General features: G+C 50.5%; 1 protein-coding gene across 1 annotated transcript in view; it reads left to right on the top strand.

Annotated features, from left to right (window-relative positions):
* Positions 1 to 25342, top strand: part of RASGEF1C (RasGEF domain family member 1C) — an 88970-nt gene that overhangs the window by 43287 nt on the left and 20341 nt on the right. Inside the window, exons 2-6 of the mRNA XM_060636432.3 lie at positions 6732 to 6914; positions 7070 to 7192; positions 8402 to 8539; positions 16471 to 16671; positions 17777 to 17851. Of these exons, the coding sequence (XP_060492415.1) occupies positions 6738 to 6914; positions 7070 to 7192; positions 8402 to 8539; positions 16471 to 16671; positions 17777 to 17851 (714 nt within the window). The 5' untranslated portion in view covers positions 6732 to 6737. The remainder of the gene's footprint in view (positions 1 to 6731; positions 6915 to 7069; positions 7193 to 8401; positions 8540 to 16470; positions 16672 to 17776; positions 17852 to 25342) is intronic.

The following is a 25342-nucleotide window of genomic DNA, read 5'->3' as shown; positions in this document are numbered from 1 at the left end:
GGGGGCAGGCAGGGAGAAGTGGCCCCATCATCCTTCCTGGGCCAGGACCCCAGACATCTCCCCTGCTTCTTCCTCCCCACTGACTACCACCTGAATCCCTTCCACATGTATGTTAGCCACATCCCCTTTGCACTATTTAGTCTCAGGCTTCACTGCTTCTCACCTGCATTACTGAGTCACTTGAACAGCACACATCTTGACCAAGCACCCACTATGAATGTGCCAGGTGGGGGGGGCTGACCCTAGGAGTGCAGCAGTGAGCAACCCAGTCCCCTCCTAGAGGAATCGCAGCACAGGGAGAGCCACGTGGTGCTGGGAGGCCACCAGGCAGGCAGGTCTGGTGTGTGCCAAGGCCTGGTGAGTCGTTCATCCCGGAGTGCAGGGGTCCTCCTCTGGGCAGGTCAGAGAGTGCACAGTGTGGCTTGGCCACTCTCGGTTGTAAGCCAGAGCCAGGCATCTGTGCCCCCTCAGTGACATCATCACAGGGTAGACATGCCCCTGACCCCAGCACCCCTTGCAGCCCTGGGATTGGTTCAGGTGTTCCTGGGGCCTGTCATCCTCGAGGCTTTGTTTGATGACTGGGCTGGAATAAGGACACTAAAACAATAACAGTGGTGGGGGGGGGCGGATGCATATCAGTGACACCTTTTGCAGTGCCCCATTGTAGTCTTATCCACTCCAATATGTTTTGTATCGCTCTATGTGTGCAGTGGTCTCTCCTTTTTTTATATAATTTTTTAATGGTAACTTGCTTGTTTTGAGAGGTGGAGGGAGGGACAGAGAAAGAGGGAGAGAATCCCAAGCAGGCTCCACGGGGCTCAGTCTCATGAACTTTGAGATCATGACCTCAGCGGAAATCAAGAGTCAGACACTCAACCAACTGAGCCACCCAGGCGCCCCTCTCCTTCTATACCATGACCGCTTCTGTGTTGCCACCAAGTCTTCATTACCCCATTATCGGTGACAACAGACACCGCGCTAACAGGTGCATGCTAATGTTCTTGTCCCATCTCCTTTCGTTCATCATCTATGGTGCTCTGGATTTAATCCCCTGCTTATAGTTCATGCCAAAGCAGACCCCTCTTCCCAGCTTTTCCCCTTCAGATGATTTTCTTGGGATGCGTTTCCAAGCATTTGACTGAGGTGAAAGGCGCTATCAAACTTCAGGCTGTTGGCACATGGAGCCAGATCTTGTACGATTCAAAGGGGCCGTGACACAGTACACCCGCCCCCCCCAGCTGTATTTAATGGGATGCTCCAACATACCTGATAGCACCGGCTGTTTAATGCAGTCTTGTGCATTTAATGGGTATAAAGCAGAAGCCTACTGGAGCCATATCATGCACATGTCTGTTCACACACACAGAGCCCCAGGCCCCCAGCAGGGCAGAAGGAGAGAATCGAAACCTCTCTTTAGAGGTCACAGGCAGAGCAGCCTGCCAGTCTGCCCAGTGTCCCCAGCCATGGTGAGCCCCTCAGGCTCAGACCCTGTCTATGCCCAGACCCCCAAATCCCTGCACATACACCATGCAGGCTGTGTTCACAGAAACACAGATTGGAAGACTTACTGGTGATTTCAAGGATTTTTCAAGGGAAATTGTGACAATAAACAATTTTCCCATCATCACTGGCTTTTAAAAAAATTTTGGTAGAGGCGTGTGGGTGGCTCAGTTCAACTTCAGCTCAAGTCATGATCTCATGGTTTGTGGGTTTGAGCCCCACATGGGGCTCTGTGATGACAGCTCAGAGCCTGGAGCCTGCTTAGGATTCTTTCTCTCTCTCTGCCCCTCTCCCACTCATACTCTGTCTCTCTCTCTCTCTCAAAAATACATATTAAAAATTTGTTAATTGTGGTAAAATACACATAACATAAAATCTATCATCTTAGCCATTTTTAAGGGCACAGTCCAATGCTATTAAATACATTCATGTTGTTGTGCGGCCATCCCTGCCATCTTTTTTTTTTTTTTTTAATTTTTTTTTTAACGTTTATTTATTTTTGAGACAGAGAGAGACAGAGCATGAACGGGGGAGGGGCAGAGAGAGCGGGAGACACAGAATCAGAAGCAGGCTCCAGGCTCTGAGCCATCAGCCCAGAGCCCGACACGGAGCTCGAACTCACGGACTCACAGACCGTGAGATCGTGACCTGAGCTGAAGTCGGACGCTTAACCGACTGAGCCACCCAGGCGCCCCCATCCCTGCCATCTATCCTCGTAACTCTTTACATCTTGCAAAACTGAAATTCTGTCCCCATTAAACGCTAACTCCCCATTTCCCCCTCCCTCCAGCCCCTGGCAACCACATTTCTTCCCCTTTCTGTCTCTATGAATGTGACTACTCTAGTACCTTGAATAAGTGGAATCACACAGTATTTGTCCTTTGGTGGCTGGCCTTTTTCACTTAGCATAATGTCCTCAAGCTTCATTCATGTTGTAGCACATGTCAGAATGTCCTTCCTTTTTAAGGCTGAATAATATTCCATTGTAAGGATAGCCCACATTTTGTTCACTCATTCATCATCAGTGGACACTTGAGTTGCTGTATCATTGGCTTTTTAAAAAAAAATTTTTTTTTGAGAGAGAGAAAGCAGGGAAGGGGCAGAGAAGGGAGAGAGAGAGAATCCCAAGCAGGCTCCACACTGTCAGTGCAGAGCCCGATGCAGGGCTCGAACTCACAAACAGTGAGATCATGACCTAAGCAAAAGTCAGACGCTTAACTGACTGCGCCGCCCAGGTGCCCTGCAACATTGGCTTTTATTTTATTTTTCTTTTTTTAAATTTTTTTTTAACGTTTATTTATTTTTGAGACAGAGAGAGACAGAGCATGAATGGGGGAGGGTCAGAGAGAGAGGGAGACACAGAATCCGAAACAGGCTCCAGGCTCTGAGCTGTCAGCACAGAGCCTGACGCGGGGCTTGAAATCACGGACCACGAGATCACGACCTGAGCCGAAGTTGGACGCTTAACCGACTGAGCCACCCAGGCGCCCCAACATTGGCTTTTAAAAATTATCCCTGGGGGAGCCTGGGTGGCACAGTCAATTAAACATCCAACTCTTGATTTCAGCTCAGGTCAGGATCTCATGGTTTTGGATTCAAGCTCTATGTCTGGCTCTGCCTGTTTGGGATTCTCCCCTCCCTTGTGCTCATGCATTCTTTCTCTCTCTCTCATGATAAATAAATAAACTTAAAAAAAAATTACCCCTAGACATCTAAAGCATGGAAAACCATGAGGTGGTTAAAAAAAAAAAAAAAAAGAACAAACACCCTCTATGCTGCCAAGGAAAGATCTTCAAAATACATTGTTAGTAAAAAGAGCACAGGAGAATGCGTACAATATTCTAATAAAGACAGAAAAGGTGCCATATATATATATATATATATATATATATATATATATATATATAATTTCTTCATCCTTGCATAAAGAAGGTCTCCTACAAGCAGTTGCTTATGGAACTGGGGCGTTGGGTGGGGGGGCTCTGTCTTCACATGGCTGTGTTTTTGCACATGGGCGTGGGATGCCCCCAGCACCCAGTACTTTCCCTGATCCCCTACTAGGTCACTCAACCCCTATCTCTCCAGGAACCACAGCCTGGCTCCTGCCACCCAAGCACACACTCCCATGACCACAGCATGTTGACCCCCAGCTTGCCTAAGCTTTTGCACACGCTAATCCCCTTGGCCTGGCAAGTCTCCAGACATACTGCCTCCTGCCCTCAGTCCTCAGCACAGACAGCACCACCTGCCCCCAGCCCTTCTCTGGGCTCCTTCTCTGGAGCCCCTGCTGGAGGAAGGAGGAGGCTGGCTTGTGCCCCCAGGGCCCCCACAGCCCTGTGCTCCCCAGCACACCTGCAGGAAGGGGCAGAAAGATTGGTGGGGCACCACCATTCCCCTCTCCCCTCACCTGGGCACACCCTGCAGAGCACATGCCTCCGTGGGACACTCTCTCTGCACACATTGGTCTGCTCGTGGTCTACTTCCCACCGCCAGTTCTGAGAGATCCCACTGAGTCCACGGCACCTAGAATGGTGCAGAGGGAGCCAGAGACTGCAGCAGCAGGAACACAAACCCATCCACTGAGCCCCAGGCCTGGGCCCAGCCGAGGTCACAGTGGGTAGCTGGAGGTCGGAGGGGTGATGCCAGCAGCCTGTCCACTCTTTGGGCATCCCTGTGGACCACGATGGTTCTGGCCTCCAGCTCCGCTCCAGCCTCCAGTGTGAGCCTGTTGCTCCAAAGCAGAGCTGAGTCTGAGCCCACCCACCTTCCCACGTGCCCAGCATCCCGCATCCAGCCCCCAGTGGCAGTCCAGGCCTGGAGGTGATCTGGGGGCTTCCCAGCTCACCTCTTGAAGTAGTGGCATCCTGGCCTCCCCAGAAGGGCTTCTCCCACCCTGCCCTGCAGAGAGGTTTCTAGAATCACCTCCACCCAAGATAGTGGCTCATCTTTGAGAAAATTGGACTGGGATCCCTGGAGAGAGAAGGTGCCAGGTATCCAGCAGGAGAGACCACGCTTTGCCGGCCTGGCATGAGTTCTGTCTTATGGAATTAGGCTCAGACACCAGGCCCTGGGTGTGGGGCAGAGCTGGCGCTCATCCCAGAGCTGACAGCCACCCCCCCAGTGAGCTCAGCAGCCTCCCGTGTGCCCACATGCACACCTGCGGCCTCCCCCACAGGTTGGCAAGAGGTGGTTTTGTGACATTTCACAGTTGCATCAGCTGAAAATTGAACACTTACAGCTTTGCCAGGGAGGTGAAAATAAAGTTGCCGCTGTGCTCAGGGCCAGGACTGTGCCGGCAGACATCCACGCTGGTTCCCACACTGCCAACCCCCCACCCCCACCCGTGGGGTGTGTGCTGTGACCCAGTCCCCGTACACCCTCAGGACAGCCCTCCTCAGGGCTCCCTCCAACCCTCAACCTCAGCTCTGACTCTGCACACCCCTGTCTCTACTTTCAGAGCCAGGTCACCCAAGGGGTCAGGAAAGACAGAAATGGGCCTGGGTTCCAGTCTGCCATGGGAAATGCACAGGCAGAGTGAGCAGGGTGATGGGGAGACTCTGTTTCCTGGAAGGTCCCTACAGGAACCCTGCAGGACTCCCTGGTTAAGAATGTGGGGGTGACAGCGACTGGATGACTCAGTCGGTTGTGTCTGACTCTTGATTTCAGTTCAGGTCATGATCTCATAGTTCAGGAGATCGAGCCCCAGGTTGGGCTCTGCACTTACAGCTCAGAGTCTGCTTAGGATTCTCTCTCCCTGTCTCTCTGCCCCTCCCCTGCTTGCTCTCTCTCTCTCTCTCTCTCTCTCATTCTCTCTCTCAAAATAAATGAATAAACATTAAAAAAGAGGGGCAGCTGGGTGGCTCAGTTGGTTGAGTGTCCAACTTCGGCTCAGGTCATGACCTAACAGTTCGTGAGTTCGAGCCCCACATTGGGCTCTGTGCTGACAGCTCAGAGCCTGGAGCCTGCTTCAGATTTGGTTTCCCTCCTGGCTGTCTGCCCCTCCCCCCGCTCCTGCTCTGGCTATCTCTCTAACAGAGAGATAAACATTAAAAAACATTTTAAAAAACATAACATTAAAATAATAAACATTAAAAAAAAAAATTAGACGACTGTGGGGTGACTTCAATGCCCAGCATGGGGGATGGTTAAACAGTCACAGGCTTGGCCAGGACTCACAGACATAAGTGCCCTGAAGGCTTAGTTCAGGAAGACTGGCCTACAGGGATATGCGGAAGAACCTGGAGGAGGAAACCCAGGTCCACATCACACACACGGATGGGCACCTGCTACAGGCCAGCCCTTGACTAGTGCCAGCTCAGAGCACGTGCGCTGAGACCCACCTGGATGAGGTTCGGGTGAAGTCACTATACAAACAGGCCACAGGTGGCCTTTCTCTGCACCAGACACCACCAGCCACATCGCAAGCACCCAGCAGCGCTGACAAGGAGAATCTGGTGCTGCCCACCTGAAGTGAGGCCCAGCCTTGGCGGGGGTCACTGTAGGGAAGAAGGGAAGGCTTCATGGACGAGGAAGCATTTTAGCCAGGTGCACAGGGATAAGCGAGTGCACATGGCGGGAGAGCATTTCTGTGGAGGAAACAGCTGGATGGGTCAGTGGGTCTGAATCACACAGAGTCTGGAGCGCCAGGCTACACAGGGCCACCTGAGAGAACCGCACGTTAAACAGGCTCACGCAATGGAGGAGTCCACACAGCAGCTTCAAGCACAGCAGGACGCAAGGCCCCACCCAAGGAACTCAGGAATGTGCCCACCTCCCTGGCTCCTTGTGGGGCCAAGATGGCCCAAATGGTGCCATTCTTGCCTGTTCAGGGACTCCAGGGGGAAGAGACTTCTGAGTACCACAGAAGTTCTGGGATTGCACATGAGCTCTCCAGTTTGGATCAGACCCATCCCTGAACTAATCGTCTTTGTGGCCAGGGGCAGGGGCAATATGCTAATTGTCCAAGTCTTATCAAAAGCAACCTTCATTGCTTTGGGGTAGGAGTGGAAGGGGTTAGTCCCTAAATGGCTTGGACCAAGAGTAGAGGGTGGTTGGTTCCTGAGGAGTGCTGTGCTGCGGGGCTAAGGATCCCTGGAAGGCCTCCCAGGAAGTGATCACTGGACTTGGGTGGACACCAAAGTGCCTGTAGGAGGCAGAGCCGTGCAGCCAGGAGCCCAGAGGACCAGCAGGCCCCAGCTCAGGCGTGCCTCAACTTCTCCTTGTTATTGCAGGCAGGCATGCCCCGGACACTGAGCGCCTCCGACATGGTCACCCCAGGCAGCCTTGGCCCACCCCCCACGGAGCCCACGGATGGCGAGCAAGCCGGGCAGCCCCTCCTGGACGGAGCTCCCTCCTCAGCTTCCCTGGACACCCTCATCCAGCACCTGGTGCCCACGACTGACTACTACCCCGAGGTGGGTGGCCCACTCAGTGGGGAGGAGGGGCCTAAGAGTGGGCTTTCTTCCACCAGGCATGGGGAGACAGTAGGGCTGGGGCTGGGCTGGGGCCTGAGGGCACATCCCTGCCATGACTTGGGGAGCACATGCTGCCTTTCTCTTTGTCCCCCCAGAAAGCCTACATCTTCACCTTCCTTCTGAGCTCCCGCCTCTTCATCGAGCCCCGGGAGCTCCTGGCCCGGGTCTGCCACCTGTGCATTGAGCAGCAGCAGCTGGACCAGCCGGTGCTGGACAAGGTGAGGGGCAGGGCAGGGGCCCTCTGAGTACGCAGGCACTCCCCTGACGTGTCCTCACACATCTGCATCTTGGAGTGGCAGTGAGTCCCCATTCTCCGGAGGAGAAGCCCACAGGGGTTTCTGACTTATCAGAGGACCAGAGACAGAGGGGACAAAGTCGCAACCTTTAACCAGGTACTGTTTTCCAACGCCCTATGGGAGCCCTTGGGCTTACACCAAGTCCAGACCCGGGCCCCCAGAGCCCCGTCAGTAGGACCCTTGCCACGTGGGATGGTTCTGCAGCCTCTACTGGGCTTCCTGCCCTCCGCACACTCTGTTCCAACCTTCTCTCCTCTGTGGGGTCCGCTGATGGCCTAGCCTTCTTGTGGTTCCCCACATCCGTCCCTGGCCAGATCCCGCGGGCTATGATTATTTATAGGTGTGTCGATCAGGCTCTGCTACTACAGTGATAGAAACCCACTTGCAACTGGCCTAAGACAAAGGGATTTACTGGCTCATGTAACTGCAAAGTCTCAAGTGCCTCTGGCTCCAGGGGCTCAAATGACCCACATTGAAACGTGGTCTTTCTCCCTCCCACCCTCCGCCCTGTTTTCCTCTGTGCCAGCCTCACCCTTTCTCTGCACAGTGGCAGGTGGCCTCTGCTGCCCTAGGCTCACCATCTACTCTTACCAATTTGGGTGGAAAGAGCATGCCGCGTTCTAAATAGTTCCCAATAAAAGTCTCTATCTCATTGGCTTAGCTTAAACGCAGTGTCCATGTGTGAGCCAATCACTGTGCATGATGGGTGTGTACTGTGTTCTGATTGGCCAGCACTGAGCCGGTCCCATGCCACGAGGCCTGAAGCTAGGTAAGCTGCCACTGAACCCCAAGGACTGGGAATGAGTGAGAGGGGAAACCCCCAAAGCAAACTGAGATGTTATCACCAGAGGAAGGGAGACCATATGCCCGGCAGGCAAAAATAAGAGAGGACCCTGACTCAAAGGTGTGTCTGTCCCTGTCCCACGGTGGTCAGCCCCATCCCCATGTCGCATCCCTGTCACCTGACACAGAGAAGGCACGAGGCACATCTCCCTTGGCCACCAGCGCTGCTGCCTCGGTGGTCCAGACCCCAGCAGAGGATGCGCGGTGAGGGGCTGATGCAGCGGCTGATGTGGCCCCGCCTCCAGGCACCCTTCACCTGGCGCAGACGCTCCTTGGCTTGCCTTGCAGGCCCGGGTCCGGAAGTTTGGCCCAAAACTCCTCCAGTTGTTGGCCGAATGGACGGAGACATTCCCGCGGGACTTCCAGGAGGAGTCGACCATCGGGCACCTGAAGGACGTGATGGGCCGCATCGCCCCTTGTGACGAGGTGGGCAGGCCTAGCGCGAGTCCTACAACCCCGTCTGCACCCCTACATCCGGGACCTGAGCCCGTTCCTTGGGCCAACCTCAGGACCCTCATCTTCCCATCTGTACACTGTAGCTCCTCTAAAATCAGCCCCTTTCTGCCCCATCAGGAAATCAGGCCCTACAGAGCTGGCAGGGAAACCACGCCTCTGGTTCCAGGCGTCTCTTGACCTCGCTCCTGGCCTGTACTCATACATGGCATCAGATGGCAGGCGAGGAAGGACCCTCTCATAGGCTCTTGGGATCAGGCCCTGGAGGGCCCTGGTAGTGGCAGAGGAGGAGAGAGCGCCCCCGTGTGGCCAAAACCTCATCCCAGGGTAAATGCTCTAGTGGCTTGGAAGGCAGCCAGTGTACTGGGCATCAGGTGCCTCCGCACCCCACACCCTGCCCTGTTCTCCCAGCCGCATTACTCTGGGGAAGACACTTAAAGGTAAAAGGAGGGCAAAAGTCCCCACCTCTAAGCAGAGTACAGAGAAGGGCCCGGCGAAGGGGATGGAGATCTCCTGGTACATTTAGAAGGGGCAGGTTTAGGGGTGCCTGGGTGGCGCAGTCGGTTAAGCGTCCGACTTCAGCCAGGTCATGATCTCGCGGTGCGTGAGTTCGAGCCCCGCGTCAGGCTCTGGGCTGATGGCTCGGAGCCTGGAGCCTGTTTCCGCGAGCCATCAGCCCAGAGCCTGGAGCCTGTTTCCGATTCTGTGTTTCCCTCTCTCTCTGCCCCTCCCCCGTTCATGCTCTGTCTCTCTCTGTCCCAAAAATAAATAAAAAACGTTGAAAAAAAAAATTAAAAAAAAAAAAAAAAAGAAGGGGCAGGTTTATCAGAATCTCCAGGATGATTCCGTGGCCAGCACTGATGTTGCTTTACCTAGGAGAGAACATTGGGGAGAATGCACGTCACTTGCCCTGGGAGGAGACTGCATGTGGCAAGCTGGTAGCTAGTCATGTGCCTCAAAGTGGGTCTGGACATGGCAGAACCAGGTGCTTGTGAAACAAAGGAAAACTAAATCAGGCTGGGCAATAAGAAGCCATAAGGTCCACGACCTAACTGAGGCTCAGAGAGGGAGGCCTTGCCTGTGGGTCACTTCACAGAGCAGACAAATGACTTAGCCATTCTGAGGGCTCAGTGAGATAAGTCATCTCTTCTTCCTCCCTCTCCTCCTCCTCCTTCTCCTCCTTCTCCTCCTCCTCTGCCTCCCCTAAGCCATCTGGGGATCCTGACACTTGGCTTAGGTTGCAGCAGGAAATAGGGTCAGAGAAAGCTCAATGATTGGATGAATCAGGAGGGTGGGCAGAAGCAGGGAGGGAGATGCTGGCTGACTGGCTGGATAGATAGTTGGCTACTGTGGTGAATGGGTGGAGGGGGAAGATAGATGTTTGGGTATTCTGATAGACAGATGGACTTTTGGTGTGAGCAGATGTGGAAAGGTTGATGGGTAGATGGGGGGATGGATAGATGGATGGATGGGAAGTTTGGTGTGTGAGTAGGTGGATGGGTCTATGTGGGTGTGGGTGAGTGGATGGATGGATGAATATGGATAGATGGATGGATGGATAGCTGAATAATGGATGGGTGGATGAATTGGTGGATGGATGGATGGATGAATGGGTGGGTGCATAATGGATGGGTGGATAGATGGATAGGTGGATGGATGAATAAGGATGTATGGTTGGGTGAATGGATGAGTAAGGATGGATGGGTAGATGGGAGGATGGATGGATGGATGGATGGATGACTGGAAGGATGCCTGGGTGGGTGTGTGGATGGTTAGGTGGGTAGAAGTTTGGGTTAGGTGGGTAGGTGGATGAATGTATGGGTGGGAGGGTGAGTGGGTGAGTGTATGGAGGGATGTAGGAGTGGATGGATAAATGGATGGATGGATGGATGGATGGATGGGTAGGTGGATGAGTGGCAAACATTAGGAAGGACAGAGGAAAGATAGATGAGTGAATTAATGGATCTGTTGGTAGGGGACTATATAAAAAGGGAGATGGGCAATAGCAGATGAGGGGAGAAGAGATGGATGGATGGATGGAGTGGAGGGTATGCAGGGGGATGAGAGCTCCCTCTCCCCAGGAGGCCTTCAGTAGAATGAGATCTAAATCATCGGTGGAACTATCCACCCTTGTCAGGCCTGCCTCTGCCATTGGTGAAGCCACTTCAAAGGCAGACCCTGCCATTCTGGCTACAGTGGTGGGGATGGGTGTAAGTCCTGGACTGGTTCCCTAGGGAAACAGGGCCCAAGTGCCAGCCCCCTGAGAAACTGCCAGGCCTGCCACCAGGGCTGTGCTGGGAAATCTTTTCTAACCACCCGTGGATGAGAATAACTGAGGCCTAGGAATGACTGTCAAGAGCAGTCATCCACCAGGTGGAGGTGTTTGGAGCAGAAATAATTCATTGCAGATGTTCTCATTCCCTGGCTTGGGATCCAGTTAGGTGTGCTGAGCAGTATGGGCTGGAACGAGGTTTTGTGGCCCCCTCCCCACCCGCCCAGGCCCAGGCCAGGGTGCTTCCATGTGTCTTTGAGATCCCCAAGTTGCCCTTACACAGGAGCAGCCCCTCCAAAGCAGATGTCCTCTATGTGCAACCTCCCCTCGCCTGGATGGGGCTATGGGTTGCTCCCTGCCCCCCAGCAGGGGCAAAGGCTGAGCTCAGAAAGGAGCTGGTGACCAGACTGATAAGGCAGGACCAGTAGAACTCTCAGAGCATGAGGTCTGGACCATACCATGTGAGCCCACATAGATCCAGGCTCAGAAACCACATCTGTGTGACCTCGGACAAGTTACTTCACCTCTCTGAGCTTCAGTTTGTTCATCAGCAAAAATACTGTTCCCACTACACAACTTTGCAGCAAAGAATCCCTGAAGTCACTTGTGTTCTTATTTTGGCACTTGGTAAATGTGAGCTGTGATGGGGAACAAATTATTTCCAAAATTCAGGCATATGGGGCTTATTTTTAACTTTTATGGAGTTGCTATTGTGGAACATTTCAAGCATACACAAACACAGAATAGTAACTGTGAACACCTGTGTATTTATCACCTAGGTTCAACAATGATCAACATTTTGCCAAATAGTTTCTTCTATCCCTTCACACACTTCCCCCTCCCTCCAAATTATTTTTTTAATGTTTATTATTTTTGAGAAAGAGAGCACAAGCAGGGGAGGGGCAGAGAGAGGGGGGGACAGAGGATCCGAAGCAGGGCCGACAGCAGAGATCCCGATGTGGGACTCGAATTCATGAACCGTGACATCATGACCCCAGCTGAAGTCGGATGCTTAACTAACTGAGCCACCCAGGTGCCGTCCATCCAAATTATTTTTAAACAAATTATAAACATTATATCTTTGGCTCCAAAAATATTTCAGCATCGTCCTATAAAAGATTTCTCACATAGGAATACGATCAAATGATATAAAATGCCATGCATAAATCCATGAAATGAGTGTTTTCAGAGCTATGTGTCTTTGGACAAGTTACTTAACTTCTCTGAGCCTTAAACTTCTTTCTATAATGAGGGAGCATGGTAAGGACTGTGACATAACAATGGAGCTCAGGGAAGAAGAGGAAACAGCACAGGGCCAGGACCAAGGAAGCTTTCCCACTAGTGGACTGTGAAAGGTGACACTTCTCTCTTATGAGCTGCCTCCTCTCCTGAACCCTCATGTCCCTCCCTGTACTGCCCACTTCCTCTCATTATCTGGGAACAAAAGGCCAGAGAGGAGCTGAAAAGGCTTTTCTCCATGACTGAACATGGAAGTCTTCCCAGCACCTGGCCCTTGCATTGAACCTGCTCAGGGCCACCCTGTGCTAGGGAGAGGACCCTGCCTTAGAGGGGCTTCCAGTGGGTTGGACTCAGCAGTTTTGGCTCAAGGAGGCCAGTGCTGAGGCTGAAGGAGAAGCCAGGGAAGGCCCCAAAGTCATAGCCCCAGTAAGGGAGACAGGACAGGAGGATCTTGGTGCCCTGGCCTCACCCATGGGGCCAACCACACAGGAAGCTGATACCATGGGCTCTCTGGGGGACTGACCTTGCTTTGCCATTCACACAACTGTCTGCTGGGCTGACCCACTGCCCCTGGAACCTCACCCGCACCCAAGGGCACAGGTAGCAAAAAGCTGACATGGAGAACAAACTGGCAGCAGGTGCCAAGCTCCTGCCCATGCAAGGTGGGCCAAGCCCGTTGCAAGGCACCCTGGGCTGGCTCAGGTGGGATTTGCAAGAACTCCGAAGAACAGAGGCCCAGGGCTGTCCAGCCAGAGATGAGTTCTAACCATGAAAATCCAAGAGGCACCTTGGAGAAACACAGCCTTCACTCTTGGACAACCTCTGCACTTGAAACCCAGCTCTGTGCACACAGCAGGTGGCTCTGTGGAAATGGATGGAATGCAGGAAAGCCACGTGTTCCGAAATGTGGATTCCTGACGGGGACAAGGACGACCTCAACATTGTCAGTGCTAGGTCTCTCTCAGCCTGCTCGGATGCACCTAGGGGATCTCTCAGCCTCTATCCACAAGGGTGTAGGAATCAGCGAGGAAATGAAGGGTAAATACCATCCCCATATTCCGAGGGGGTGCAGAAGATTCGGGAAAGAACCAACAGTAAGCTTGAGGCTAACACCACCAGATAAATTCTAAAGGACTGAGCTAACAGGAAAATGTTAACCATTTGGAGTGAATATTGGTTCAGTACAAACAAGTCTTGCTAAATTACCTGCATGTTTTCAAAAATTTTTTAACACTTATTCATTTTTGAGAGACAGAGAGAGACAGAGTGCAAGCAGTGGAGCAGCAGAGAGAGAGAAGGAAACATAGAATCTGAAGCAGGCTCCAGGCTCTGAGCCGTCAGCACAGAGCCCAGCGCAGGGCTTGAACTCATGAACCGCAAGATCATGACCTGAGCAGAAGTCAGACGCATAACTAACAAAGCCACCCAGGCGCCCCTATGTGTGTATTTTTAAAATAGGGTAGGCACGTGGTTCTAGCAAACTAGAAAGGATACACTGCATCCTTGACTTCAGGAGGGCTCCGACATCTACATTGGAGAGGCCAACCAATGAGAAGCAGGTGAAGGCCACATTAATCCAATCAGCACGTGTGTGAGTCCCCGTGTCCTTCATGCTGGGGATGAGCAAAGAGTGACACGGTATTATCTTCATGGAGCTGATAGTCCAGAGAGAGGAGATACTCAATCCCCTGATTGAGGCTTGGCCGAGGGTTTGAAGGAAGCCTGGTGCTCTGAGGTCCCAAGGATAAGAGCATGCCAAGAGAGAGAATGCTGCACAGGCCCTGCCGGGGGCAGGGAAGGGGTCAAGGGACGAAGGAGCTGCATGTGTCTGGAGCACTGAGAAGGCAGGCAGGGGCTGTGTGGAGGCCATCGAGCGTGAACAGAGCCTGATTTCAGGACCCCCCAGTCCTGCGGGGTTTCTGTCTTTGCAAAGGCATGGAGGTATTTTAAAGAAGGGAGAGGCAGGGGTCAGATGTGCATTTTCGACAGACGGCTCTGGCTGCAGAGTGGAGTCTAGAGAGGCCAGCATGGATGCGGGGGGCCCTCTGAGGTCTCTAAGGACCACAGAGACAGAGCATGGAAATGTCAGAAAGCAAAATCAAGAGGGTTGGTGATAACCGGGAGGGATGTGAGGGAGAGGGTGGCTTGAGGATGGCTCCAGGCCTGCGTGCCTGACGGCAGTGCTCCAGTCACTGAGACAGGGTTGCAGTCAGAGGGGGCAGCTCTGGACAAGGTGAGGGTGACTTCCACTTACATGCATTGGGTCAAGGTGACCCCTGAGCCGTGATCTGATCTGGAGATCAGAGAAGTTGGATGTTGTCCACACACAAACACTAAGTGACACTCTAGACAGCGTATGACTGAGGGGAAGGGGAGGACCAGACGGAGATAGGGAGGACCACTCCCCCCACATACCCCGAAGGATGATGCAGACAAGCCTGCTGACAGCCTGAGGCAGGAGGAACTGGAGGCTGAGACAATGAGGCCAAGGCAGATGCCGCCTGAGAAAGGGCCCTGGGCTCTCCTGACAGGAGGTCCAGGGAGGCAGCAAGGGCCAGTCCGAAGGCTGACAGGAGTGGGTGACTAGTGGGGTGGGGTGGTGGAGGGGTGAGTGGGGAAGGAGGGAACATGATGACAGTGTGACTGCTTAAATCTGAGTCTGAGTGAGGACAGAGATAGGGGGCCAGTGCAGGTATCGGGGCTCACAGGATGGACCCAACTCCCCATTTTCCCAGCACACAAATAAAGATCTGATAGGCAGCGTGCTGACCACACTTTTGGACCTGACACAGCTAGTCTGCAGGCAACCTCAGTTTATCCACATACTATTCAGCTAACCAGTGGGTCTGCCCACCATGACTCTGGAAGCAAGGCTTAGCGTTCGGGTTCAGTTAGGGTTGACAGCCTCCCATCCTGGTTCCCATGTCCTGAGGTCTCTGCCCATGACCGCTTGACAGAGAAGCACTTCCATGAGCACCAAGCGGATGCCATCTTGGTCTCCCAGAGCTCTGGGCACCACAACAATGCTGGACCTCAACCGCCCCACCTGGAGCCCTGGCAGATTCAGTGTTGAGGCCTCCCCGTGCACACTCGGCCCAGCTTGCCAGACTCCCCACCTGCAAAATGCTGCTGGATTTGTGTATTCAAAGCAGCATGAAGAAAGCACACTTCTTCTGTCTGAAATAACCTGGCAGCACTAGGGGCACCTGGGTGGCTCAGTCAGTTAAGGGTCCAAATTTGGCTCAGGTCATGATCTCACGGTTCATGAGTTAGAGCCCCACATCAAACTCTCTGCCATCAGTGCAGACAGCCTGCTTCAGATTCTATGTCTCCCTCTCTCTCTGCTCCTCCCCTGCCCGTGCTCACTCTCTCTCGCTCTCTTTCTCTCTCAAAAATAAACATCAAAAAAATTATGAAATTACCTGAAGTACTGATGACTGACCACCCATTATTCTCCCAGCCCTCTAGGCCCTCTGGGCACCCTGCCTGATGGCTCATCATGGCCAGGAGGCCAGGCCTCAGACACTCCCACCCAGGCTCCTCGGCCTGTGGGGGTTGAATCAACCTCTGGGGGGCCATTTGCTGACAAGTTCAGGGGCTCCTTCTGTGGATTACTGAGAAAACCCTTGGGAACAGTGGATGTCAGGCTTAGTAAACACAGCCAGTCTGATGGTGCCTTCCTTGGAAATAGGGGTCTCTGATGGGGGGGAAAAATCAATCTCCCTGTGGATGTGGGAGGGGAGGATGGATGCCCCTCCAGGGTGGGGCCATGGCCTTTCTTCCCCAATCCAGGGCAGCCCAAAGCAAGAAGGCATCTGTCTGAGCTGAATGGTGAGACACTTTTGTCAGTACAGTCAGTAGTTATTAAAGGCCCACCGTGTGCCCAGAGCCAGGCCTAGCCCTGACAGCATAGAGGTGGCAACACGGGCTTCCCTGAGCCTGCCGAGCTGTCATTCTGGTGGGGCAGTAAACAACCCCGATCACCTCCCGCAGTGGCCCCATAGAGAAGTCACACGCAGCGACCTGGAGAAGTACTGTCGGGGCAGAGATAGGACAGCATGGCTAGTCAGGAAGGCCACTCTGGGTCAGGAAAGAGGAGGGCCCCCAGTGGAGGGGCCCCCATTAAAGCCCAGCAAAAGGCCAGCACCTGCGGCATCTCCCTCCTCTCTCCCTGCCTCTGTCCCGCTGGCAGTGCACACCCCAGCCCAAAGAGGCGGGGTGGCCCTGGACCACGGTCACCCTCCCCGATGTGTGATCTTCCGGCTTCCACAGGAGGGGACGGGCGCAGGCACATCAAGCAACAGCTTGTCTCTGCCAGCCTGGAGCCCCAGACGCTGGACATGGGGAGATGGGTGTTCGGGCACGAGCCCCTCTCTTTCCACCTCCTCTCCAGGCATACCGGAAGACGATGCATCAACTCCTGCAGGCTCTGCACCAGAAGCTGGCAGCTCAGGGCCAGGGCCCGGAAGGCCTGCTGGGGGCCGACAAGCCCATCTCCTACAGGACCAAGCCACCAGCCTCCATCCACAGGGAGCTCCTCGGCGTCTGCAGTGACCCCTACACTCTGGCCCAGCAGCTGACCCACGTGGAGCTGGTGAGCAGGCCTGTGCCATCCTCTACCGGGACCCAGAGCCAGGAACAGCTGAGAACCAGCTGTCCCTGATCCCAACCCCCTTCCTCACCCTCCCCCCCTCCACCGCCCCACATTGTGTCAGCATAACCCAGGGCTTGGAGCCTGTCACAGCAGGGCCGGCCAGTGTCTCCAGGATTCCCTAGCTCTGGAACAGTCTCGCCACTCCAGCAGGAGGGCTGGATACGCTCGGCCTGCCTGAGAGTCTGGGCCTGGGGCAGAGGACCCGGGTTCAAATACTGGCTCTGCTACCACCTGCTGTGTGATCTTCCACCAACTAGTGTCTTCCCTACCAGGGCCTAAGTTTCCCCAGCCAGGACTCACAGACACACTGTACCCACCCTAGCTTCCCAGAGGAGTCCATATAGGCCTTCCTGCTTGTGAAGGGGATACCCCAGCCTAGCCTCCAGCATGGTGGATTCCCTATAGATGCAGAGGGTAAGGGGCCTGCCCCAGAGAGAGAGGGGGAGGTTGGGGGATAGGTTTCTTCTCTTTTAAACCTCCACCATTTATGGCCCCCTTACTGCTTTCTGGCATTAGACTCAACATGTGAGGTGCGCTGTTGTATTTTGTCTTCCCACCACCCTGCCCGGTAGGCACTGTTATTCTCCTCTTTGCACAAATGAGGAAACCAAGGTCCAGAGATGTTAAGTGACTTGCCAGAAGTCACACAGTAGAAGGGACAGAGCCGGGATTTAATTCTGACCCAGACCCCATGCTCTTAGCTACCAGGCCTCCCCTGGAGGGAGCTGGTCATTTCAATTACCCAGTTTTGAGCCTAGTTTCCTGGGTATCACACCCCCTATGGGGACATTGCTTCCTGCCCTCCATGAACCATGGCAGCCCCTGGGCATGGGAAAGGCAGGGCGCCTCCTTCAGGTTGGTTTTGAGCTCCGTGACAAATCAGTATAGGGGTTGTGGAGCCCTAGTGAGAAGGACAGGTGTCCAGAGACCCTTTTGGGTGGGCTGAGAGGGAGGGAGCCCACAGGAGCACCATGCCAGACCCCCAGTGCGCACCCTCTCCATACCTTCCCCCCTTTCCCGACTCCTCCTCTCCCTTCTGGTGCAGGAACGCCTACGACACATCGGGCCTGAGGAGTTTGTCCAGGCTTTTGTGAACAAGGATCCTTTGGCCAGCACAAAGGTAGAAGGCCCTTGGACGGCTGTCCCAGCAGCATCCCCCCCCCCCACCCACTGGTCCCTCTGGGGAATGTCACGAGTGTCAGCAGGAGCTTCGGAGGAGCCCAGAGTGGAGCAGATGGGCTTGGAGGGGCTGTGTCCACTCCACCTGTGTCCCTCCAGCTTGCCACCCAGCCCAAGGGCCTCGAACCCCGACAGTCCCTGATTCCTGGGGAAGCCAGCTGGTCACCTACCCAGGGAGGGTGGAGGGGAGGGGCAGAGCCAAGGCCCTGGGTGAGAAGGAAAGTGGAGGGGCACCAGATGCTCTCCAAGACCCCCATGCTCTCCCTGCGCGTTTCGGTGGGCACTGGTGCCCTCCAGTGGCCACCCGGGGTAGTGCGTGCTAGTGCCCACTGCCCAAGAAAGGTAAACGTGTGCTCTCCCCTCTAAGTGGTGCAGTGGCCCCTGGGACATGCGCTACAGACAGCATCTGCACACCGGATCTCGGGTTTGCCCCTCCTCCCTCAGAGCCCAACCAGCAGGGTGCTTGGTGCTTATCAACCGGGTTCAATTCTAATCAGAACTGGAAACACTGTTGTCTTCTGCCCTCTGACCTAATAAAAGAAGAGCAACTAAATATGAATGCCTTTTCACCTCTCAGATAAGCAAAGATTAAACGTTGTGGGTGTGTAGGGAAAGGGACACCCTCACATACGTCTGGTAGGGGGTGAAATTGGCATGATCGCTTTAGGGAGCCACTTGGCAATCACACCAACACTTAACATGTACACCCTTGACCTCAACTTTCCATGCCTCATAACTTATCCTACAGATGTACACACCCATGTACACAAAGATGTATGCGTTAAGATATTTGGGATACACTGTGGCTATTATGGCCAAAGGCCGGAAGCGAACTACCTTATGGGGGCTGGATTACATCACGGTACCTCCACACATGGAATGCTGTGCGACCCTTACAAAGAATAAGAACAACTGGAAGTATAGAATAATCCCCAGATCCTCTGTAGAGACAAAAAGCAAGAGCAAAGAGAGCGACAAAGAGGATGTGACCATTCATGTGACAACAAAAAGGAAGGTTCATGATACATGTCTGCTTGCACAGCACATGCATGTAGACGATCTCTAGGAAAACCAGAGGGGTGTCGGGGGGCGGGCGGGCGGAGTAGGAAGGAGACTTTGCCACTCGTAGCAGATTGTTTTTTACATTTGGGTTTGGGTTTGGGTTTTTGGCCATATCCAAGTATCACTTTTTTATTGTGAACCACGTCAAGATTGCAGTGACCTCTCTTTACCCACTCTATGGTAGAGGAACGTGTGTGGTCTTTCCAGCCTCCTGCTAGTATAGATCCTGCTGCTACGAACACTTACAAGTTTTCATATACATCAGGGCATATTTTTCTAGGGCATCAATTCTCAAATGACTTGGTCTTACGGCCTTTTTTATACTCTTAAAAAGTATGAAGGACCCCAAAGAACTTTTGATTATGGAGATTATATCTACCGATATTCATCATATTAGCCATTAAAACCAGTAAATTTTAGGGGCACCTGGGTGGTTCAGTCGGGTAAGCGGATGGTTCTTGATTTTAGCTCAGGTCATGATTTCATGGTTTCTGAGATAGAGCCCCTAATCGGGCTCTGCGCTGACAACGTGGAGCCTGCTTGAGATTCTTTCTCTCCCTCTCTCTCTGCCCCTCCCCTGCTCATGCTCACTCTCTCTCTCAAAATAAATAAACCTTAAAAAAAAACTGGTAACTTTTAGAGATATTTATTTATTCAAATTAGCAATAACAACCTAGTATAGGTTCACATAAGTTTAACTAGATTTTCCAAAGTAAAAAAAAATTGAGAACAGTGACGTTGTTTTATAGTATTTTTACAAATCTCAATAATGACCAACATAACTAAAAGACAGCTGTATTCTCTTATCTGCTTCTGCATTCAATCTCTTAACACATTCGCTCCACATTATTTTGGTTGAAAATCCAACCTCCCACAAATATGTAGTTGGAAAAGGGAATGGTATTTTAAGCCTTTTCAGATAATTGTGAATATTTTTCCTTGATACTATGCTAAAAACTCAGCAGGTGGTAGTTTTTTAAGATTAATTGCAATTTGGAATCTGAAAATATATCCGTGGACTTTCTGCACTCTATTATATTGAAATCTATTGATTCGTCTTGCATCCAGAATGTATCTTTTGCTCATGCATGATTTTATAACATCATATGTTGGTCATTTGGAAAATAGGAGTTGACTGAATCAGGCAGATCTTCCAAATGTTGGTACCTTTCATCATACAATATTTTTTAAATCCTTTTTTTTTCTTTAAAGTTTATTTAGAGAGAGGGAGGTGGGCAGAGAGAGAGGGAGAGAGAGAGAATCCCAACCGGCACTGTGCTGTCAGCTCAAAGCCCAACCTGGGGCTCAAACCCATGAACCATTGATCATGACCTGAGCCAAAGTCAGACACTTAATGGACAGAGCCACCCACACACCCCTCATCATACAATATTTTAAAATCATATCCATTGATATCACTACTGATCTCATCCTTCCAAAACAGCCCTTGAGTATTGGAAAACTGTCAAGGTCACAGAGACAGATACATGTTTTACAAGTTCCAAACCTTCTCTTAAAAACTTGAATTTTATCATTGGCAACAAATACTATCAATTGCTTCCTTGAAGTGACAGACTCATCTTGTTGATTTTCAAGAAAATAGCCAAATACTGAAGTCTGAAAAACCATAGTTGGTCAGTCCTTCTTTTGAGTAAAAATGGTGTCTCCTGAGAAAAGTGGCCAGTTCTTCTCACAAGCCAATCACACCAGTGCTTTTCCTCAAGACCTGAATTCTGTATTCATCAGAAGTGTTTTGTGTTTAGTCACTTAAAACACCAAAAAGAGGGGCACCTGGGTGGCTCAGTCATTAAGCATCCAACTTCGGCTCAGGTCATAATCTCACAGTGTGTGCGTTTGAACCCCGTGTTGGGCTCTGTGCTGACAGCTTGGAGCCTGGAACCTGCTTTGGATCCTGTGTCTCCCTCTCTTTCCACCCCTCCCCCACTCATGTTTTGTCTCTCTCTCTCTCTCTCTCTCTCTCTCTCAAAAATAATTTAAAAGATAAAAATAAATTTTTTAATTAAAAAAAATACCCAAAAGATGTGTACACAAGGATGGAGATTTAATAAAATTGAAATGTTTGCCTCCTCAAGGACATTCTGAAGTCACACTCACTTCTTTGACCTCGAACATGTGATAGTGAGGAACACAATGACCACTGATTATGGCTTGGTGACTCTGCCTTGCTTCGGGCTAAGAAGGAAGCCATTTTACACGATTTTCTTTTACACATCAGTGCAAATGTCAACACAATGAAAAGACAATGACATTGTATGAATATGAAAATAGTTGTGCCCTAGGCTCCACAATATACCTAGGACAGAAAGCACTGTGTCACAGGCTGGGCCCATGGCCAGCCTTACCAGGCGATGCCCATTCATGCTACCGGCAGGGAGGCATTCTTGCTTCACACCCTCACTGACACGTGAAACTGTCCCACCTTTTTTTTTTTAATGCTTATTTATTTATTTTTGACAGAGACAGAAAGAGAAATCAGGGGTGGAACAGAGAGAGAGGGACACAGAGAACCCCAAGCAGGCTCCCTGCTGTCAGCACAGAGCCCGATGTGGGATTCAAAACTACAAGTTGTGAGATCATGACCTGAGCAGAAACCAAGAGTCGGATGCTTAACTGGCTGAGCCACCCAGGCACCCCTCAAATTGTCACACTTTTAAATGTCAAGCTATTAAGCGGAACATCTTTTCATGTGTTTTGGACATTCTTGTTTTCTATGAAATGCCAGTTTCCTTTTGGTGATTTGGCTTTTTCTTAAGGATTATCAAGAGCTTTTTTTTTTTTAATGAGTTGTTTTGTTTTTGTTTTTTTTAAATATGTAGTAGGTGATTATTTTTTGTCAGTTAGGTTTTGGGGAGGTAGTAAAGAAATCCTTCCCTACTCCCTACCCAGGTCATGAAGATAATCTCCAATGTTTTCCTCTAGAAGTTTTAAAACTTTTGCCCTTCACATTTAAGTCTTGGATTTGAAATCCACTCTGTGGCTATGGATTGAGGTGGGGATCCATGTTCATGGTTTTCCACACAAATAGCAATTGTTCCTACACCATAATTTATGGATTGCCTTGCCCACCAATATGCCCAGACAGTTCTGTCACTATCATGTGTCAGGTTTCCACACATGTGTAGATCCGTTCCTGGACTGTCTCTTCTGTTCCCCTGGTCAATTTTTCTATCTCTGTGTCAGTATACACAGTCTTCATTTTTTTTTAATTTTTTTTTTAACATTTATTTATTTTTGAGACAGAGAGAGAGCATGAACAGGGGAGGGTCAGAGAAAGAGGGAGACACAGAAGCTGAAACAGGCTGCAGGCTCTGAGCTGTCAGCACAGAGCCTGACGCGGGGCTCGAACCCACGGACCACGAGATCATGACCTGACCCGAAGTCGGACGCTTAACCGACTGAGCCACCCAGACGCCCCTACATAGTCTTCATTTTTATAGTTGTATGATCAGTCTCGCTGTCTAGTGAAGTAAATTCTCCTGTTCTTCTTTAGGGGTGGCTTGGCTGTTCTTGGCCCTTTGTTTTTCTTTTTTCTTTTTTTAAGTTTTATTTATTTATTTTGAGAGAGTGTGTGTGTGCATACATGCAAGTGGGAGAGGGGCAGAGAGAGAGGGAGAGAATCCCAAGCAGACTCTGCACTGTCAGCAGAGCCCGACATGGGGGCTTGAATTCAAATTGAGAGATCATGACCTGAGCTGAAATCAAGAGTCGGGTGCTTAACCGACGGAGCCACCCAGGTGCCCTTGCCTTCTGTTTTTCTGTTTGACTTTTTACATCCTTTGTCAAATTCAATGAAAAATCCTACTGTGATTTTGTTAAGATATATGACATGTGGACCAGTTTGGGAAGAATTATTATCTTCATGATAATAAGTCCTCCAATCCATACAAATGGTGAGTCCTTCCATTTACTTAGATCTACTCTGTAATACCTTTCTTTTTTTTTAATGTTTATTTATTTTTGAGAGAGAGACAGAGCATGAGTGGGGAAGGGGCAGAGAAAGGGAGACACAGAATCTGAAGCAGGCTCCAGGCTCTGAGCTGTCAGCACAGAGTTCGACGCGGGACTCAAACCTATGAGCCATGAGGTCATGACCTGAGCCAAAGACGGATGCTTAAACTACTGAGCCCCTCAGGCGCCCCTCTGTAATACCTTTCTAATGCTTTATAACTTTCTCCATAAAAATATTAAACAGATTTTGTTAGACTTTTTTCCTCTGAGTACTTTATGCATATTTTTTTATCATTTATTTTTGAGAGACAGAGAGCATGAGCAGGGGAGGGGCAGAGAGAGAGGGAGAAAGAGAATCCCAAGCAGGCTCTGCAGTGTCAGCACAGAGCCCGACATGGGGCTTGAACTCATGAACCATGAGATCATGACCTGTGCTGAAGTTGGACGCTTAACCAACTGAGTCACCCAGGCACCACTCCAATCCTTATTCTTTTTATTTCTATGGTATCCATACAAAGAATCCTCACTGATAGGAAATGGACATGACAGACGGATCCTAGTTTTTAAAACTCTGAAATGTTGGGATTATTAGTTACTGCAGAATAGCCCTGCTAATTCTGACTAATAAGAATTTCTCTTTCTTGCTTATTGTGCTAACTAGGACCTCTGGTAAAATGCTAAATAGAAGTGTTGCTACCCAGCATCCTTCTTTTGTCCTGATTTTAAACAGAATGCTTTTAACAGGTCACAATAGAGTATGGTGTTTACTATAAGATCATTTTTTTAGATGTCCCTTATCAGCTTAAGGCAGTATCCTGGTCCTACTTGGCAGAGAGTTCTTATCATGAATGGTTGTTGTATTTTATTGACTACTCTTTCTTTTTTTAAAAAATGTTTTTTAAGTTTATTTATTTATTTTGAGAGAGACACAGAGAGCATGAGCTGGGGAGGGGCAGAGAGGAAAGAGAGAATCCCAAGTAGGCTCTGCAGAGCCAGTGCAGAGCCTGACATGGGGCTTGAACTCACAAAACCATGAGATCATGACCTGAGCCGAAATTAGGAGTCAGACGCTTAACCGACTGAGCCACCCAGGTGCCCCTCTCAACTACTTTTTCTGGATCGATTGACCCTAGGTTCTCTTCTCTTTTAAACTGTTAAGTGATTATTTATACAGTAGTCTCCCTCTTTATCTACAGGGTATATACTCCAAAACCCCAGTGGATGCCTGAAACCACGGATGGTACTGAACTCTATACTATGTTTTTTCCTATACATACATACTTATAATGAAGTTTATAAATCAGGCACAGTAAGAGATAACAATAATCAAATAGATCAATTATAATAACATACTATAACAAAAGTTGTGTGAATGTGGCCTCTCTCTCTCAAAATATCTTATTACACTGCACTCACCCTTCTTGTGATGATGTGAGATGATAAAATGCCTACGTGAAGAGATGAAGGGAAGTGAATGATGTAGGCACAATGACGTGGTGTTAGGCTACTGCTGACCTTCTGTCAGAAGGAGGATCATCTTGCTTCCAGACCTTGCTCGATGGCAGGTAATTGAAACCACAGAAAACAAACCACAGATAAGAGGGGAACTACTTACTGTATTAGTTGTTTTTTTTTCCAATGTGGAGCCCCCCCTCCTTGCATTTCTGGGATATATGAAATCGGGTCGTGATTGTTATCTTTTTTGTACATCCTAAGATTCCGTTTGCTCTTGTTTTGTTTAGGATTTTTGCAGCTATAATCATGAGATGGTCTTGTTATTTTCCTGCCTGCCCCTCTTCTTTTCTAGTCTTTATTTTCTCTTTCCCTGTTCTCTCTTCTGTATAAAAGACTGAATTTCCTCCTCCTGGATCATTGGGCTAGAATTTGCCAGCGAAACCATGTGGGCCTGCTATTTCCATTTAGGGAAGACTTTCATGTACTGATTCAAGATTTTCCTTGTTTGTTTTAAACAAACAAGTCATACTCACCTCTAATATTCTCTGTATTTACATCCGTCCTTGTTCCGTCATCCCTCTGGCTAAGTGTTCGTCAATTTTGTTAGCTTTTTCAAATAAAGAGCTTCTAGCTTCCTTGATCCTATGTGTTGCATCTTTCTTTACTATTTCATTTTTTTCTCTAATCTTTATTATTTCCCTCCATCTACTTTAAAGAAAGTAGAAATCCAAAAATCCAGAAAGCTTTGGATTCTTTCTTTTTCCTTTTCTAATTATTTTTTATTGTTGGATATTCAGCCTGTTGTTATGGTTTCTTCTTTTTTTCTTTTTGAGAGACAGAGCACACGTGTGCAAGCCTGAGTGGGGGAGGGGCAGGGAGAGAGAATCCTAAATAGGCTTCCTGCTCAGCATGGAGCCTGACACAGGGCTCAATCTCACAACACAAG

Source organism: Panthera onca, chromosome A1 (genome assembly GCF_046562875.1).
Source record: "Panthera onca isolate mPanOnc1 chromosome A1, mPanOnc1 haplotype 2, whole genome shotgun sequence".
Classification (NCBI taxonomy): Eukaryota; Metazoa; Chordata; class Mammalia; order Carnivora; family Felidae; genus Panthera; species Panthera onca.
The sequence above is the reverse complement of the archived record's forward strand: the minus strand, read 5'-3'. Positions and strand labels throughout refer to the sequence as shown.